The 16,814-nt window shown below is 41.8% G+C and overlaps 1 protein-coding gene across 2 annotated transcripts in view; it reads right to left on the bottom strand.

Annotated features, from left to right (window-relative positions):
• Positions 1-16,814, bottom strand: part of pitpnm3 (PITPNM family member 3) — a 103,980-nt gene that overhangs the window by 26,245 nt on the left and 60,921 nt on the right. For both annotated transcript variants that reach the window (XM_080429011.1, XM_080429010.1), the window contains exons 6-8: positions 3,409-3,598; positions 2,445-2,567; positions 207-400 (exon numbers count right to left, since the gene is read on the bottom strand). In XM_080429011.1, the coding sequence (XP_080285137.1) occupies positions 207-400; positions 2,445-2,567; positions 3,409-3,598 (507 nt within the window). The remainder of the gene's footprint in view (positions 1-206; positions 401-2,444; positions 2,568-3,408; positions 3,599-16,814) is intronic.

Consider the following 16,814-nt stretch of genomic DNA (forward strand, 5'->3'; position numbering starts at 1 on the left):
AATATGAATAAATATGAATTAATTCTCACACATTTTATTGCATCCAAATAATTGAACCTTTGATTGGCCATGAGAAAGTGATCTACAACATCACAGAGTACTCGGAAGCTTCCATGTGTGTAACTGTGTGAGTGTGAATCAGCGGGCACTTTAAAAAGAGATGGAAATGCCTGTGTGTGTGATCATGTCTGTGACTGCTGTTCCACCTGGAGAAGAGGCTGTGGTGCTGGCCGCCAGTGGATGCGCTGTCTCCATCGTATGAGTCACTTTGCTTGCGGTTGAGAGATGGTCTTCCCTGACTGTGTCCTTCATTTGGAGCGGAGATGTCAATGTTGCTCTTACTTAACCTCTTGCTAGAGCTCAGACCAGGGCTGTTTTCCCCCAGCAGGCTTGGGTTGTCCTGCGTAAGAGAAGGACAGCATGACACACCAAATTCTATACCGTAATTTCTGCCTCCTCGCGTCTGCTGCACTCCGCCTGGGTGTGGGAGAATGCATGTCAAAGGACTCATTTCCAAGCATATTACAGCGTCCGTCCAATACAACATGACATCTGGAGGAGGCAGTATTGGGATTTGGCTATTCAGTCAAACCCGTTACCCGATCGATTCCTCCGTCCTCACATCTGATAGCCCACTCACATGAAGGTGGGGCTAAGGCGTGAGTGGAGGATGTGAGTGATGGAAGTTTGAGTATTATACAACAGTCAATGACACGCAGTCCATCAGATCGAGCAGAAACCCTTCTCCGGTCCAACAGTAATACTACAGCAGTGCTAATGGCAGCACTTCTATTCTATTACATACTGTACTGTATGAGCCAGCTGCTGCTGAGGGGATTTTTTGTTGTGTCAACGCTCAAGGGGAGGGTGGATTGGAGCATGACAGGGTCAAGAGGAGAGAGGGAGTGATGGACAGAGAGTACAGCCCTACAGTAGGGATCACTGAGCATTACGGGGTGTAAGCAGACATAAAGAAACAAGTCAGATCAGAGAGGATGGATGGAGGGTGTATAGCATAGAAGAGTGCTTTTTGTGTCTCAAGGCACACCTGTATTCATATAAAAAATAACCATCTCATCTCATCTTGATAATCGTCAATGCCGCCAAGCGTTTCAGCCTCTAGCCTCTAGCTTAGTACAGTAGCTGCATGGCCAATTGTTTGTAAATTTTATGTCTTAGATTAGAACACTCCAATCTCTTCTGAGCACTGAATTGAAAAATAAATTTAAAAACCTGTAAACCTGTGATGTGTCATGTGCTAGTAAAGATTATTCTGATTCTGTTCTGATTCTGTAGAGGGAAAAAAGGAGCAGACCAAGTATAGAGCCCTGGGGGACCCCGGTCAACTAAGTATATAGAGTTGAAGTGGTTATGGTAAGAATTGCATGGGTGAGCAGCATAGACTAATTAATTTTGAAACATTTAGAGACCACTAAAACAGTAAACTATTTATTTATGTCTCTACATCTGTACACATTATCTCTCATAGTCAAGTGATCAAGACAGATCCGTCAGATTTTTCATATTCCATCCTGATTGGCGAATTCCGAACATTGCTGGCCCACAATAACCTACCTGGCCTGGCGGAGACCTGTGCTCCGAGGAGCACTTTTTCTAGTTTCACTTGAGACGTTGCCCTCTAAGATACAACCCAGGTAGGTAATTTCATCTTTCCTTGTGATGTCTTTGACTTTGGCCTTGCAGAGGTTTATTCTGGACCCAAAAAGAATGTATTCAGTTGTGCCTAGGTGTAGTGATAGTTGGTTATCAGTGAGCCAGGTGCAGATTCTACCAAGTTCAGAGCTAAGGGCCTCCTCAACCTGCAGTCTGTCCTTGCCCGAGACCAGGAGTGCCGAGTCATCCGCGAACAAGAACAGACTGCAGTCACATGCTGATGGCATGTTGTTTACGTACACTAGGAACAGTAAGGGCCCTAGTATGCTTCCTTGAGGAACGCCGGGGGGAGGACAGGGTTCCGTTCGCCTCCACCACCTGTTCTCTCCCCTACAGATAGGATCTCATCCAGCCCACTGATGTACAGTACTATCACAACCAATGGCCTTCAACTTATCCATCAGTATGGGGTGATTTACAGTGTCAAATGCCTTTTGGAGGTCCAACATGATGTAGTCGTGACACCAGCAAGGTTTATATAACTGTCTGCGTGCCAGAATAGTCTCCATATATGAGCATGTTACGTTTGTGATGCCCACTGCCCACCGTCCACCCACAAGGCAATTGTAATATAGGATTTGGGAAATGTTGTAATTCATTAAAAAAGAAAAATATATATATATTTTTTTACAACTTTAAAAAAATGTTTTGCCTATTATGACATACCTAAAATATGGGTGCTAGGTTGAAAGTGGGTAAATTGATCTGGGCCCTTCTGTGTGGCTGCACCACACCTGAGTGTCATCATGTTGTTGTTACTGGGCTCTTACCTTCAAGCTCTCAGTACTGTTGTTCCTACTGCTGCTGTCGGGGCTCCCAGGCCTCTGGCAGCTGCTGAAACACAGTGCATCAAAACACAGCACCCCCCCGACACAGTCAGCCATGAGGCACACCTGGTCGGAAAAACACACAAAGATATGCATTTAGATCAAAGACACACACACACACACACACACACACACACACACACACACACACACACACACACACACACACACACACACAACACACAATGTACCCCAAAAAGTATTAACTGTACGTGTTTTTAACTGTACGTGTTTTTTGGGCGGTGTAGCCGCCCCTATAAGTGGGGTTGGGACACCTCATTAGTACACATTTGCTGTACTGTGATTGGCTCATTAGTAAACCCCTAGCTGTACTGTGATTGGCTGACTCTATTGGCTGACTCTATTCAGCACTGTGATTGGCTAGCGAGACACATGATGACATTAATAACCTATAAATAGGACTATGCACTTCAAAAAAAAAAATGTTTTTCAAGTGAGCTTCCATCACTGTGATGACCACTGTGATGACCACACCGCCCACTTCACACTGGGTGTGATTTTTTTGTTCTAGCCAGTTTACTGTAGGAACGTTATGTACGGAACGAAAGAAGAGAAGCGTAAAATGGGAACGAAATGATTGGAAAACAATTCAATCTATTTTGCCTTCATATTTACACTGTATGTGAGGTAGTAATTGCAGTCCTCAGGGGACCTGAACTCTGACAGCGTCCATACATTACAGAGATCTAATTTATTCCGTCGGCGATGATTGGCCTCCATTAAAGTGACTATAGAGAAATGATTTGAAGTGTCCATGAGAGATTAGGGGGGAGTTCTTCCTCTCCTCCCCTCCGCTCCCCTCTCCTCACCTCATTGTTCATGACTCATCTCCTTTGCGTCAGCAGCCTCTGTGGGAGCTCAAGCACTATAATGGACATGGACGCACCTGGCCTGTGAATCCCTGACCATCCTCTGATTGCAGGAAGCTGTGGTAGACCTGGTTGGCGCGGGTGATGACCGTCGCCACTGTATCCTGGTAGCGGGGGGAGACGATGGCAAGCAGGGGGAGGGCTGCCAGGGGCAGATGGTCCACACTGCTGGACACACAACTCTCATCATAGCTGTATGGGTTCAGACTGACAGGAGAAAGGAGGGGAGGGAGGGAGGGAGGGAGGGAGGGAGGAAGGGAGGAAGGGAGGGAGGAAAGAAGGAAGGGAGGAAGGGAGGGAGGGAGGGAGGGAGGGAAGAAGGAAGGAAGGGAGTAGGAAAGGGAAAAAAAGGGGTTAAGGATGAAGAGAATGGTTCAGTGTTTATTCACTCTGACATTTCCAAAGATATCATCATCAGCTGTTTGAAATGTCAAATGAAAGTAGTGAAAGTTTTCAAAGAAAATTGCTCTGCAAATCTTTTTTTTTTGTTTGTTGTTATTGTCATTGTCTTTATCTGTTGAAAACATGCATTTGAAAAGCCTCTGTTACCACTCTGAATCCATTAAACTCAACTTATCCAATCTGTTCAAACTGGTCTGTATCTACTTATGGGCGACTTATCTCAAAAAGATAAAAGGCCTGATAAGCAAAGTGACAGGTAACAGCAAGGAGGGCATGTTTGTGTGTGTGTGTGTGTGTGTGTGTGTGTGTGTGTGTGTGTGTGTGTGTGTGTGTGTGTGTGTGTGTGTGTGTGTGTGTGTGTGTGTGTTTGCGTGTGTGTGTGTGTATGTGTGTGTGTGTGTGTGTGTGTGCGTGCGTGCGTGCGTGCGTGCGTGCGTGCGTGCGTGCGTGCGTGCGTGCGTGCGTGCGTGCGTGCGTGCGTGCGTGCGTGCGTGCGTGCGTGCGTGCGTGCGTGCGTGCGTGCGTGCGTGCGTGCGTGCGTGTGTATGAATCACAGTAAATGACGGTTTACATTCCAGAGAAGACCAGAGCCTTTATTGGATGGCTTGGGCAAACAGTGAAAGATTGCTTTGCCCTGCATGCTCTCTCTGAGTGTCTGAACCAACCCTGTGCCCATCTATCAGAGGCTCTGTCTGTGGGACGCTGGCCAAAGCCACTGCACCAAAGCCTACATATGGCAGCACCCACACCTCAGTCATTTAGGGTGAGACACACACACAAAAAAAAAGATTCACAATATTCTTAACCACTTTCAGCCTGGGATCCCTGCTTTGTGCATGTCATTATAAAATAGGGCCTTAGTGGTTAAAAGCTGGAATTCTGAAAACTCTCACAAAAAATTGTCTAAAAGACCTTACTGTATAAAGTATTTTTTATTACACGCTAAAATAGCATTTATTACACGCTAAAAGCTCACAACGTGTCGTGATGCGACACGTTGTGAGCTAGATTTTCTGTCTGTTTTTGTTCACAAGGAACATTTATAATAAAAACACCATTAAAAAAAACTAAACAGTCTGATGGCCATACAGTATATGTTCCTTTTCACATAAAAAGGGCTAAAAAGGGATAAAGACCCTCCGCTTTGCATCAGGGTCTAAATCACTGATTAATTGATTATAGACATCAATTTATCTGCTTGACTCAGTACATACATGTGTTGAATTACTCTGCGTAAGCACATACTGATACCCTTGACACCATGACCATCAACTACTTTATCAGATAGACTGACGACTGCGCACAATGATACGAGATGCATGTTCTATTCCTACTCATTCTGTTCTTTTCCATGTCTCATTATGTTCAGGTCAAGTACAGAACACAGTCAAGTACTGTATTCTCTATGTGCGTAATAAACCTCACAACTTGTCGCGTGAGACTGCCTGGTGTCATCATGTTCTCCGAGCTCATCACTCAACTGAACCATCCCTCAGTTAAAGGACCACATGGAGGGTCAACTCAATCCCTGTTGATTATCCCTTGTGTAAAACCTTGATCTGTAGCAGCTACATGTACACAGCTTATAGTCTCCCCATAGGGCCATGTGTCATTAATAAGCAAGAGCGAGGCGAGCTGCTCCCCAGGGTGTATGCCTGTGATGACAAGACCAGTCTGCATGCAAGCATTTCCAAGAACTCTATAGAATAGAAGCACTGTTAGAGTTAGAGACTTAAGACAATAGAGACAAAGACATTCTCCCATATGGATTCCAGGAAAACTGGGGTATGCTGTACTGTCACTGTAGTCACTGTATAGACTGTGTGCGCTTTGAGGCGCGTAATTTCATGATATTTAATGAAAAAAAATGAAAAAGAAAAGGGAATAGATAAAATAGAGAAGAAAAAACGTGGAAAGAGAGGAAAAAAGAGAAAAGAAAACAAAATAAATAATAATATTATTGTTATTCTTTTGTTATTATTATTTATTTTCATTATTGTATTCTGATCTGTTTTTTGTTTTTGTTTTTTGTTTTTGTTTTTTTATTTTGTTTGTTTTTCGTTGAAAATTATTAAGGGTTGGGCTCGACAAGCTTAAGGCTTCTCCCAAACCTTTTTTCAGGGACTTGGACAACTGTTATGATTGATTGATACTATCATTATTATGAATACTAGTGTAATATATTAACCAAATGAATTGACTGTATGTACATATATATTTTTATATATATATATATATATATATATATATATATATATATATATATATATATATATATATATATATTTTGTATTTTGTATACTTGTCCAAAGGAACTGAAAATAAAACTGAACTGAACTGAACTGAACTGTAACTACAGTATACTACAGTATACAGTACACAATTAATATCAGAAAGACAATCATTCCTAACAACGCACGCACGCACGCACGCACGCACGCACGCACGCACGCACACACACACATGCAATCCTATTGTTGAAATCTTAATCTATTCTAAACACACAGCTGTGCCTCAGTACAGAGCTCACAAGGCACTGCAGGGCAACAGTACAGATGGATTTAATTAGTCTGATTACGCAAATGCTTGCTGTAAGTGTTCAAATGGAACATCCGTGTTTCAGGTGAAAATAATTATTTAGTTTAAAGCCTTACGGCGAGGTGCAACTAATTCTTGTTTGGCACAGGCAGTCCTGGGGTCTATTTCCTTGGCGGCCAGCAGCTTGTCGTTATCCTTATATCCATCAGTATGTTCTTGCACTTACAGAGCACACAGTGCTCCTCCTGGGTCCTGAATCTGCGGTTTGACAATCAGACAGAGCCTCCTTTCCATCACCCTGGAATAAACTTCCCTGGGGAGCCTGAGCAGTGCGATATACTGTAATTGGAGCACAACCTCCAGTCACCCTTTTTGAAAATGGGATTCACCGTGTCTGCCATTGCAGTGCACAGGTACAGCCCCCCCACCTCCACATGACTGAAGAGGCGTGTCAGCTAAGCGAACCTAACAATGTCCAGAGCATTCAGCATCTCAAAGCAAATCTCATCCACAGCTGCTATCTTGCCACTGAGGAGATTCTGGACTAGACCTCTGCTTAATTGGAAGGATTAAAATAATTGATTAATTGATGTTTTTAATGACAGAAATTCATATGGATATGTACATATCTGTCAAAGGGATAAATAAAACACAAAAAAGCTTGAGAGCTTATTTCCATTGCAGTCCTTTCAAGTGCAAATGTGTATGTTGTCATGTGTGTGTTTTTTGTTGTTGTTGTAGTTTTAGATTTTATTTTATACAGAAAAATAAAATCAATAATAACTACATTCATGGAATTTCAACTATTGTACAGATGGTTAGGTCCAGCTGCTATATACAGTCAGCTCTTTATGGAGGAATTTAAATTAACAATGGAGCTAATCGACCAAAGGCTTGCAGGTAACCTCTGTGGAGCTTTCTCTGGTGGTATAACTGTGTACATCACTAACCTTAGAAAAGTCATTGACCTGATGTTTGGGTACCACTTTGTTTACAGTCCTGTGGACCATATTATAATATGTGATACTCTCTCCTCCACTCTCAGCCCCTCGAGGCTAATAAAGTGAGCAGTAGAAGATGTTCTGGGGTGGAGTTCAAGGATCAATCTAACTAATTTATTTTGCAAGGTCTGTAGTTTCTTTTTTCAGGATGTTAGTGTACCAGCATCTGCAAGCGTAATCAAAATGGCATTGAGTAAGTGCCCCAGCCAATATTATAGAAGTGGATATTCTAGCAGGGAATTTAACTTTTTGATTATCTTTTGAGATAACTTTTAGTGCCATACTCTCTCAGGATAGTTTATTTTCTAATATACGGCATAGAACTTTGCCTGCTGCCAGCTTGCAATGCATCCAACCCCAATGCCTATCCCTGTTGGGTTTGTTGTTATTTATTACAATAAATGGCCCTGATTAAGGCAAGAATCTTTAACACGCCTCTGTCTGCACAGCCAGAGGAAATGTCTATGCAGAGAGCAAGTATATAATATACAGTTCAGTCAGATAACTCACAAATAGATTGAGAGTGTGAAGTTTATATTTGATATTGGCGTTCAGGCTCTGATATACATTACTCCCTGTCCCTGAGCAGGACATTAGTAGACAACCATTTAAGAGCAAACCCCCCAGAGGAAAACAGAACCCTTAGGGAAAGCGGAGCCTACTGGTGGTGCTGGGGTGGTGGTGGGAGCAAACAAAGCACCTGCAACATCAGTGGCAGCACTGACAGCAAGAGGAAGTGCAATGAATCAGGTGAGCTTAAGAGCGGTTTCACACTGGATCCGTTTTCATTGAAAACGTTTCCCAGATCGAATGCTGGCCTGCATTCACATTGGGCATAGATCCTATCGCACCAGAGAACACATGCATATACACCCCCGATCCTACAGGTGGCGGCATGCACATAGTGTTTCCCCTGTGGACACAGACGTCATCAACTATGCGACAATGTTTGTGCTGGTCTCGCACAAATATGCGTTTAAATATGTTGAAAGCAAGGGGGCGGAGTTGCGGCTGGTGAGAGAGTCTGAGCGCACTGAGGGCAATGAGCGCACAGAAGTCAGAAGGCTGTGTTGTTGATGGACAACGGATGCACGCTTATGAGAAACGACATAAATAAAACCTGGTGAAACACTTGTGTGCATTAGCGCAAGATGAGGATACAGGAAACATTCAGTCTAAATGTCCAGTTTGCTAACCTTCACAACTACTAATACTTTTGTATTTGAAACTTTAAATTTCTCTAAATATTATAAACTTTCACGACAGCTTAAGTACAAAAATATATCATTTATGAAAAGGCAACTATAGTAGCCTATACAGTGAAGTCCGACTGAATGACTGAAACCTTGTATTGTGAATTGTACTTCCATGTACTGTTTCTCATGTCTCATGTCTAAATAAAGTACATCAATCCAACGTCTTTTCTTTTTTGACTCTCTTGGTGTGGGGATTATCTGGCACATGTATGTATCTGTTATGAAAGAGAAATTGCATCATGAGTGAAACGGCTATAGTCCTTGGGAAACTATAAACCTACGTAGGCCTACATCTAAATGAGTTACCATATTTACTTACAAATTTCAAATTACAAAGCCTTATAAGCTATATATTTCTGGGATGCAAAGTAGCTGAAACTCCACAAGATACCCACAAGATATACTATATGCGCTGCTCGCGCACCTGAATTGCGCGATGGAGACCCACCAATGTTTCATGACTGATAGACATGAAAGAAGGCCCTTCACAGCTAATAGAGAATTTTAAGAATCGGTTCAGAATTGAATGAGTAAAATTGTTAGAAAGGCTCCCATATAAGTTGATTATTATTTCAATTGTTATGTTCCACCTTAAGAGTAATATGCACCTGCCCACCTTAAGTGCGCAATGCATTATGGGGCGTTTTCATTCATTCAGTAGCACCGGCTAGAAGAGCGGTGTTTTTGTTGGCTGTTTTTGTCGAGTTTATATACCGTCACCTATTCCAAATAGCGGGCCACTTCCGTCTAATGGTACGCTTGCTTTCACATTGCAGCGTACCGTACCCGAAAACGCATGATCCGGATCCGAAACTGCCTCCGGAGGTGGTTTCGGGAACGGAACGGTTACCCGTTTCGGGGGACGATTCGCTACTGATAGAGTCATTTAATCTCTTATCTTATCTTAATTATCATAATGTGTCTAGGGTCCTTAACCTGGTTAAAATGTCCTATTAATAATGGTCCCATATGGGTCTGTACCTCAGTCATGTTAAAAGTACTCTGTACTCTCTACTAGCAGTCCCTCTGTCTGCCAGCCAAGGTCAAATCCATGCTACAGGCTTTCTGTGGCAATCTTTTGTTTTAAGAACACTGTATCTAGAATTCTCTTCTACAGCTGTCTCCCTTAGTGTCACCAAATCTTCCCTGACCAGCAACAGGTCAGAGCAGTCAGATGTCAAACGTGTTGACCCAGACATGGGGACGCTGTTGTCCAGAGATAAACTGTCACACCATCATCCTCCATCATAATCTACCATCATCTACCATCATCAGACGACGACGTAACCATCGCTCTCATCCAATCCGAGAAGTCCACCTTCACCCGGAACCTCATCGATGTCACATCCTATGATGTCATATGTTTATGTTACTGGACTCTGTTAAAAGCTACGTGCTTTCTATGTTACACTACGGAGAGACGCGGCCGATGATGCAACCATACCTGTGATATACTGTAACCTTCTAATGTCTCTCTGATCTGAATACAAACATGTTTCCTTACACCCTTGGTTGCCTGTCTGAGTCTGGTTTTTCCTTATTGTCTCCGTGCTACAAGTATCTGTACTTTGTGTGGGTCATAAGGTGAAATTCAACTCCAACAGCTACATTCACACTAGCCAAGCGGTCTGGAGTGCGCACCCGGGACCCGAGTGTGAAACGGCTATAAGTAGTTGGCCAATTTGGTCAGCTGCTTGACACGTCACATGCAGTACATCGCCCACATAGTGCTGCACATGCATATAAACCTTGCGAGTGTATCTGCCTGAACTCTGCTTTTTGCTAAGCATGCGTTGTTATTAATAAACGTCCAGGCGGAAACACTACTGCGCCAAAAAGTAGTTCCGCCCCAATGTAGCAGCAGGTACTGTAGGTGGGAACCAAAAAACCTCAAACTGACAGAGGCAGTTATGGTGCACATCTTTGTCCAGCTCGCTCTGATGCCTTTGTATGGTAAATACAACCGTTAAAAACTAGGCTTTCAAAAATCTGTCTGTAAATATATATATATATAAAAAATATAAAATCTTATAACAATAATATTAACAATCATATATATATATATAATGCATAATCATATATTTCATTAATAATCATAATAAAATTATAATAATCCTAAAAACCAACATGAACAATTTATTGTGAGACAACTGTGGATCGTGATTCTTCCTCACAAAAATGTTGATATTATATTTTGGCCATATTGCCCACCCCTATGAATAGTTATTATATCAGTATGCCCATATATCCAATGTCCATTTGGACACCATGCACTTCCATTTAGAAAAAAAGTTAAAAACGAAATGACTGCTGCACTGCTACTTTCAACATGGAAGGTGTTACAATCTAAAAACCCATCATTTTGGTACAGTCAGCTGAAACACAATTTAGAGTCATGCCACCAGACAGGCAAAACAAGGCCGGTTTTCACTTCCTAAGGCAAACACAAATGATTTGAAGTGCACAGTAGAATACAGAGAAAAGGAAACATGGAATTCTTTGCCACTGTTAATGACCAAACTGACACAGAAATCACCATTCAAAAAGCTAATAAAGAGACACCTCGGAAAATATGTGTTGTTGTGTTCTTACATTTTATTTTTTGTATATGGACTATAACGTTTAATGTACTTTTTCTTTATGTTTTGGTCAGTGGTGTGTTCTAGATTTTTTTGGAGGGTATACTATGATTATTCCCTGTCTCCCACACGCACGGCATGCGCACATGCGCGCGTCTATAATTAATTAAATGTAAAAAATTTGCACGCGCGCTTTGTGCGCGTGTGTGGCCCACACGCAATATGCTTTGTACTGATTTTCTGTGTTTCTGATGTTAATCACCTGAACTCAACCACTTCCGAGCTGCTTTTAGCCTTAGATGCATTTTCAATGCAAAGCAAGGATTATTACCATGTAAGAGCGCAAGGATTGTTATAAATAGATGCTGATTAGGCTTATCAGATATAATAGCAGTGTTAACAGCAAGCATTCATGTATCTATTACAGAATAGTATTAACTTGGCATTGAAGACACAAACAAGCCGGGGCTGCAGCAAAACTCTTAAAGAGATCGCTTTGAAAGAACTGCTTCTTTTTTGGCGGTGGTCGTGGTCCCATCTTCGTTTCCAAGAGTCAGGAGCAGACTAAAACCAACATTTCATTGCCTTTTATGCTGTGCTATGACGCGCATACGCGAATACTAATGAAGTACTCTAATCACTGCCTGATTAGAGTACATTAGTATTCGCGTCGTTGAGTTAATGTGTGAATTCCGTCGCAGCCATTACTTATCACCTCAAGAACAATAGCTACACACATGATAAGCCATCAACTCAGAGTTAGCCCACATTCTTGCTGCCCCCCAGCCACTCCTGGGCAGTAGCGTATCAGACCGTATCAACGTATCAGAGACGCTGTTTTGAACAGTTTTTGGATGTAGACGGTGGCGACGAAAAAAATCTACAGGGCATACTGCGTATACAGCGTACCACGGTAGAACACATCACTGGTTTTGGTTTTCAAATGTATGTTTTTAAATGTATGTATTGTTTTTATGTGTGGACCCCAGGAAGACTAGCGGTGCTTTGGGGTACAGCTAATGGGGATCCTAACAAATAAACAAAAATAAACAAATATATGGGCAATTGGGCATATACTCATGACATCAGGGAACTCCATACATGCGGAAAAAAAGGGAAAGTTGTTAGAGTGTGATCTTCCTCCAATCTGAACCAAGACAGCTCCTACAGTACAAGCCATTTATTTGAAGCATTGCAGGTAAGCATTACAATTCACTCTCATCATCATCGGAGTGGCAAGAAACAACATCATTTGATGACTCCAAGGTTGAAAGGTTAATTACTACACTGAGATAAACGCATATCTTCTTATGTAAGGGTTTAGGGCAAAGTAGTGATGAAGAGATCCATTAACAAGAGCCCCTCTGTCTTTTACCTGCAGCAGGAGGGAGAAGATAAGACTGATTGAGATAAGAACTCAAATCAGCCTCTTTCATCTCAGAATAACCTCAAGACCTCCATCACTTTCTCTTGTCAATGTCTACAATGTCAGGACATAAAAACAACACAGTAATCTCTCAAATCATACAGTAATTGCTCTACCAATTTTGTATTGTCCTATAGCGCTTCTTCTTGCAACTTGTTACACCCAAGTTGCAAGAAGGAGCGCTACAGGAGATCTTTTCTACCTGCAGCAATAAAACTGTACAACTCCTCATCTGGTTGGCTTGATCAGGCTGATCAGGCTGTTTAGGATGGGGGATGTGGGATGCAAGCCATCAGACTCTTTAGTAGTGTTGGTCTGTACATTTTTTTTATATTGTGGGTTGACTATGCTTAGATGCCTATTTTAGATGTCCTTTTTTATTATATGTGTTTTTATTGATGTCTCTATGAGAGCTGCTTTAACACCTTCATTTCCCCTCTGGGATGAATAAAGTATCTACCTACCTACCAATTTTGTAATGGCTGGCTTGGCACTGCACCCAGTTTGCAGTGATAATGGAAATGGAAGGGAGGCAGTAGTGCACCTTGAAGACTTAATTAGTGAAAAGGCACAATAAAGAGGCAGAACAATCTGGGAAAAAATATATACGTATATATAAATATATTTTCCTTTGTTTTTGCCTCTGGGGTACCACCTCCTTTTTTTGTGTAGAAACAGGAACTTGGTTTGGCTCCTCCCTTTTCTTAGTCCACTTCCTCCCTGGTGCTTCTGTGTTTATTCCTTACTAACAACAAAATGACATGTTGAGGGCAGTGGTGTTGACAGATTCAGCTGACAGCAGAATCTGTCTTGAGATTATGATAACAATAACTATGTACGTCCTATTCCCCAAACTGAGACAGAATCAATGCATCGGCTGTGAGAGGAAATGCATTTCTTCCTTATCAGTTGTTCATCAGAACTGCTATGGTGACACATCACCTGTGTGTGTGCGTGCGTGCGTGCGTGCGTGCGTGCGTGCGTGCGTGCGTGCGTGCGTGCGTGCGTGCGTGCGTGCGTGCGTGCGTGCGTGCGTGCGTGCGTGCGTGCGTGCGTGCGTGCGTGCGTGCGTGCTCTTAACTCTTTCACTGCCAGACTTATTTCAGAATGTGTTGTCCCATTGCCAGGAAAAAGGTGCATTTTTCCTCTGTTTGTTTTTTAACATTGAAGTGAATGGAGCAGCAATTTTTTGGATAGCGTTATTTTTATTTAAAAAAAAAAAAATTCAATTTTTTTTTTTTTTCATATTTTCGTCTTTCCGTCATTGGCCATGATAGCCATAGAGCCATCGGACGGGAATTCCCGGGAATTCTCAAGGTCTGACCTCTAAACAGACTTGATTATTTGATAACGCTGGGCCTACAGGGGAATGATGCAAGTCTGGAACCATGCAAGTTGGGAAGGCCTCACGGTTATGCATTACCCATTGTAGCCGTTGTACCCATTGTCAGAATAACGGTTGTGTCTGTCTGTCACTTTAAGGAGATCTGTCTGTCTGCCGGTGTCCCTTTTATGCCCATTCATGGAGATCTCTGTATCTGTCTGTCCTTGTCCTTTTTCATGACCATATATGGAGATCTCTGATGTCATCAGTATAATATACTGAGTGATGACATACGTATATTACATATATATACGTATGTATATAGATACGTATATTTACAGCATATTATGCTGTAAATATACGGTTGGATCAGATGTTCTGGACAACCGGACCGCTTTAAAGACCTTCAAAATAGCTTACATTTTTGAAAAGTAATACATATTTATTATATCTCTCCCAGGCGCAAAGGGGTTTGAACACTTTCTCTCTCTGGTGTGATTTACCAGTAAGCTGTTAAATCCCTCCATGATAGTAAATTATCCATGGAGCAGTCTCTTCACGCAATGTTGAGTGTTTCTCTGATGCTTATGTTGGCACGCAAATTAATGAGGCTGAGCACGCCCACCATGCCTTCACCGTCATTAGAGCACACATCATTAAAGGAACGACGTGCGATTGAGTGAATGAATGCTGGTGTTAGGTGTGTGTGTGTGTGTGTGTGTGTGTGTGTGTGTGTGTGTGTGTGTGTGTGTGTGTGTGTGTGTGTGTGTGTGTGTGTGTGTGTGTGTGTGTGTGTGTGTGTGTGTGTGTGTGTGTGTGTGTGTGTGTGTGTGTGTGTGTGTGTGTGTGTGTACATACTGAATGCCCATACAGTCCTAGTGAGTTTACCGAGGGCTTGTATTGGAGCCAGGGGGCTGTGACTAACTATGCATAAGAGCCTAATCCCCTGTCATTACTAAATAAGAAAAAGAGGTTGCTTGCGCATCAACAATGGGTTTTCTTAGTGGAGTGCTAGACCCAAAATCCAGTATACATATCAAAAGTAGGAATTGAAAAAATCCCAAAAAGGTAACACATCTGATGTTCATTCATCCCCTGTCATTACTGTCTGTTGTAATGTTATAACAGCACTTTTATATTGATTGATGCACTCATAGCCAGGATTTCTAATTTTGGTATAAGTAGGGTTTGATTTGTTGGGGGGGGGGGGGGACGTTCCTTTGCTTTTGATACCCCTCTCTGGTCATTACTTTTTATCGCCAGTGGGGATATGTTTTATCCATGCTTCTGTTCAGAATCATACAATACATGTCCTTTTGAGAAATGTAGACTGATATGTTTGATAATATCACAATTTAACAATTTAATTTGAAATGTACACCACATTAACCCTGGCATTCCTAAAATAGCAGATCTACAAGCTCACGAAGCGTGATGTGAGTTAAATTTGTTCTACTCACATTTTTTTTAATATTGATATATTATTGTTGTTATTGTTGTTGTTATTATTATAATGTATATTGTTTTACTATTTATTTGCCATCACTTTTACGTAGTCATATTCTGTATGTATTGCTTTCTGTATGTTAATTTGTGTTCTGTATAACTTTGTAACATTAGGTGGAAGCTTCAAATAAACCCAATGGGTTTAAATGCAACATAGGGCTGGCTTGTTTCAAGCCTTTGTGTTCAGTGTGTGCGTGCGTGCGTGCGTGCAATCACACATGCGTGATTGAGAAGTATTCTATTCATAGTTTAAGGATGTGCAGCACTGCAGCCGGCAAGCAATTGTCAAGTTCCTGTCGATTTTAAATCTCTTGCTGCCAGTTACAGCCCCTCTGTATTGTCAATAACAGAAGACTGAAGCCTTTAGTGCTGACAAACACTCTCTCAGTTACACTAATTGGTGTAGACAATTCAGACCAATACATCCATTCCACAGCATAGAAATGGAGACTTACGCTGGGAACCCACGGCAAAAAGCTCACATGCATTATTGTGCGCGGAGGTTTGTGCGCAACTGTTCTTGCCAAACTTCGCCACAGCGGGCGTCTGGTCAATGCTTTGACATCATCAGTAAGGATTCCAAGTTAATAGAAACGACATCCTTCGTTAGTATGCTGAAATTGAAGCCATAGTTCTTGCATCACTAATCAAATTAAAATGTAAATTTAAATCTTTGAAATTACCAAACGTACCTACGGATGAGGTCACTACTTGTAGACAGCTTTCTGAACTGTCCACAGCCCTCCTCTGAGACACAGAGTGAGTAGACAGAAATGGTGCCATTTTATAATGGGCATTATTGAGGACCAATTATATGAAGATAAGGGTAGGTTAAATGCTCCTTTAAATATGACACATGAAAATATCACCTATACATACTGTACTGTTAGCATTTCTGCACATACAATACAGCAGTCTTGCCTACGAGCAAACCCATGAACAGAGATCACTGTTCATTTCTTTAATATTCTTCTGTCCAAGCTCTTCATTACTTAATGGATGCAGCAAATAAGACCACACAAGTGTTAGGATTGCAAAGGAGTTACATTTGACAATCTCAGTGTAGGGAACTACCTACATCAAAGGGATGAAACATGCCTCTGAGTCAGCCACAACAATAATTATTTTTCTTCTCTCTGAGAAAAGGGTCAAATGAACCAGTACAGAATAATAAAGTAGCATTTAATTAGATAAACAGATCACAGTGAGCCATCCCATCCATTCTTTCCAAAGGCCCCCAGATACAGCATTCTACTCCTGCCTACTGACGATTACAATTCACATCTTTGACAATTAAGAATTAAAATTCAGCCAAAAAGGTTAATGGTTACATAATGCCACATGCCCACATATTTTGTAAAGGCTGAGAAATGTCAGTAGCATACTAATTA

The sequence above is a fragment of the Gymnoscopelus braueri genome (assembly GCF_963280865.1).
Source record: "Gymnoscopelus braueri genome assembly, chromosome: 5".
Lineage (NCBI taxonomy): Eukaryota > Metazoa > Chordata > Actinopteri > Myctophiformes > Myctophidae > Gymnoscopelus > Gymnoscopelus braueri.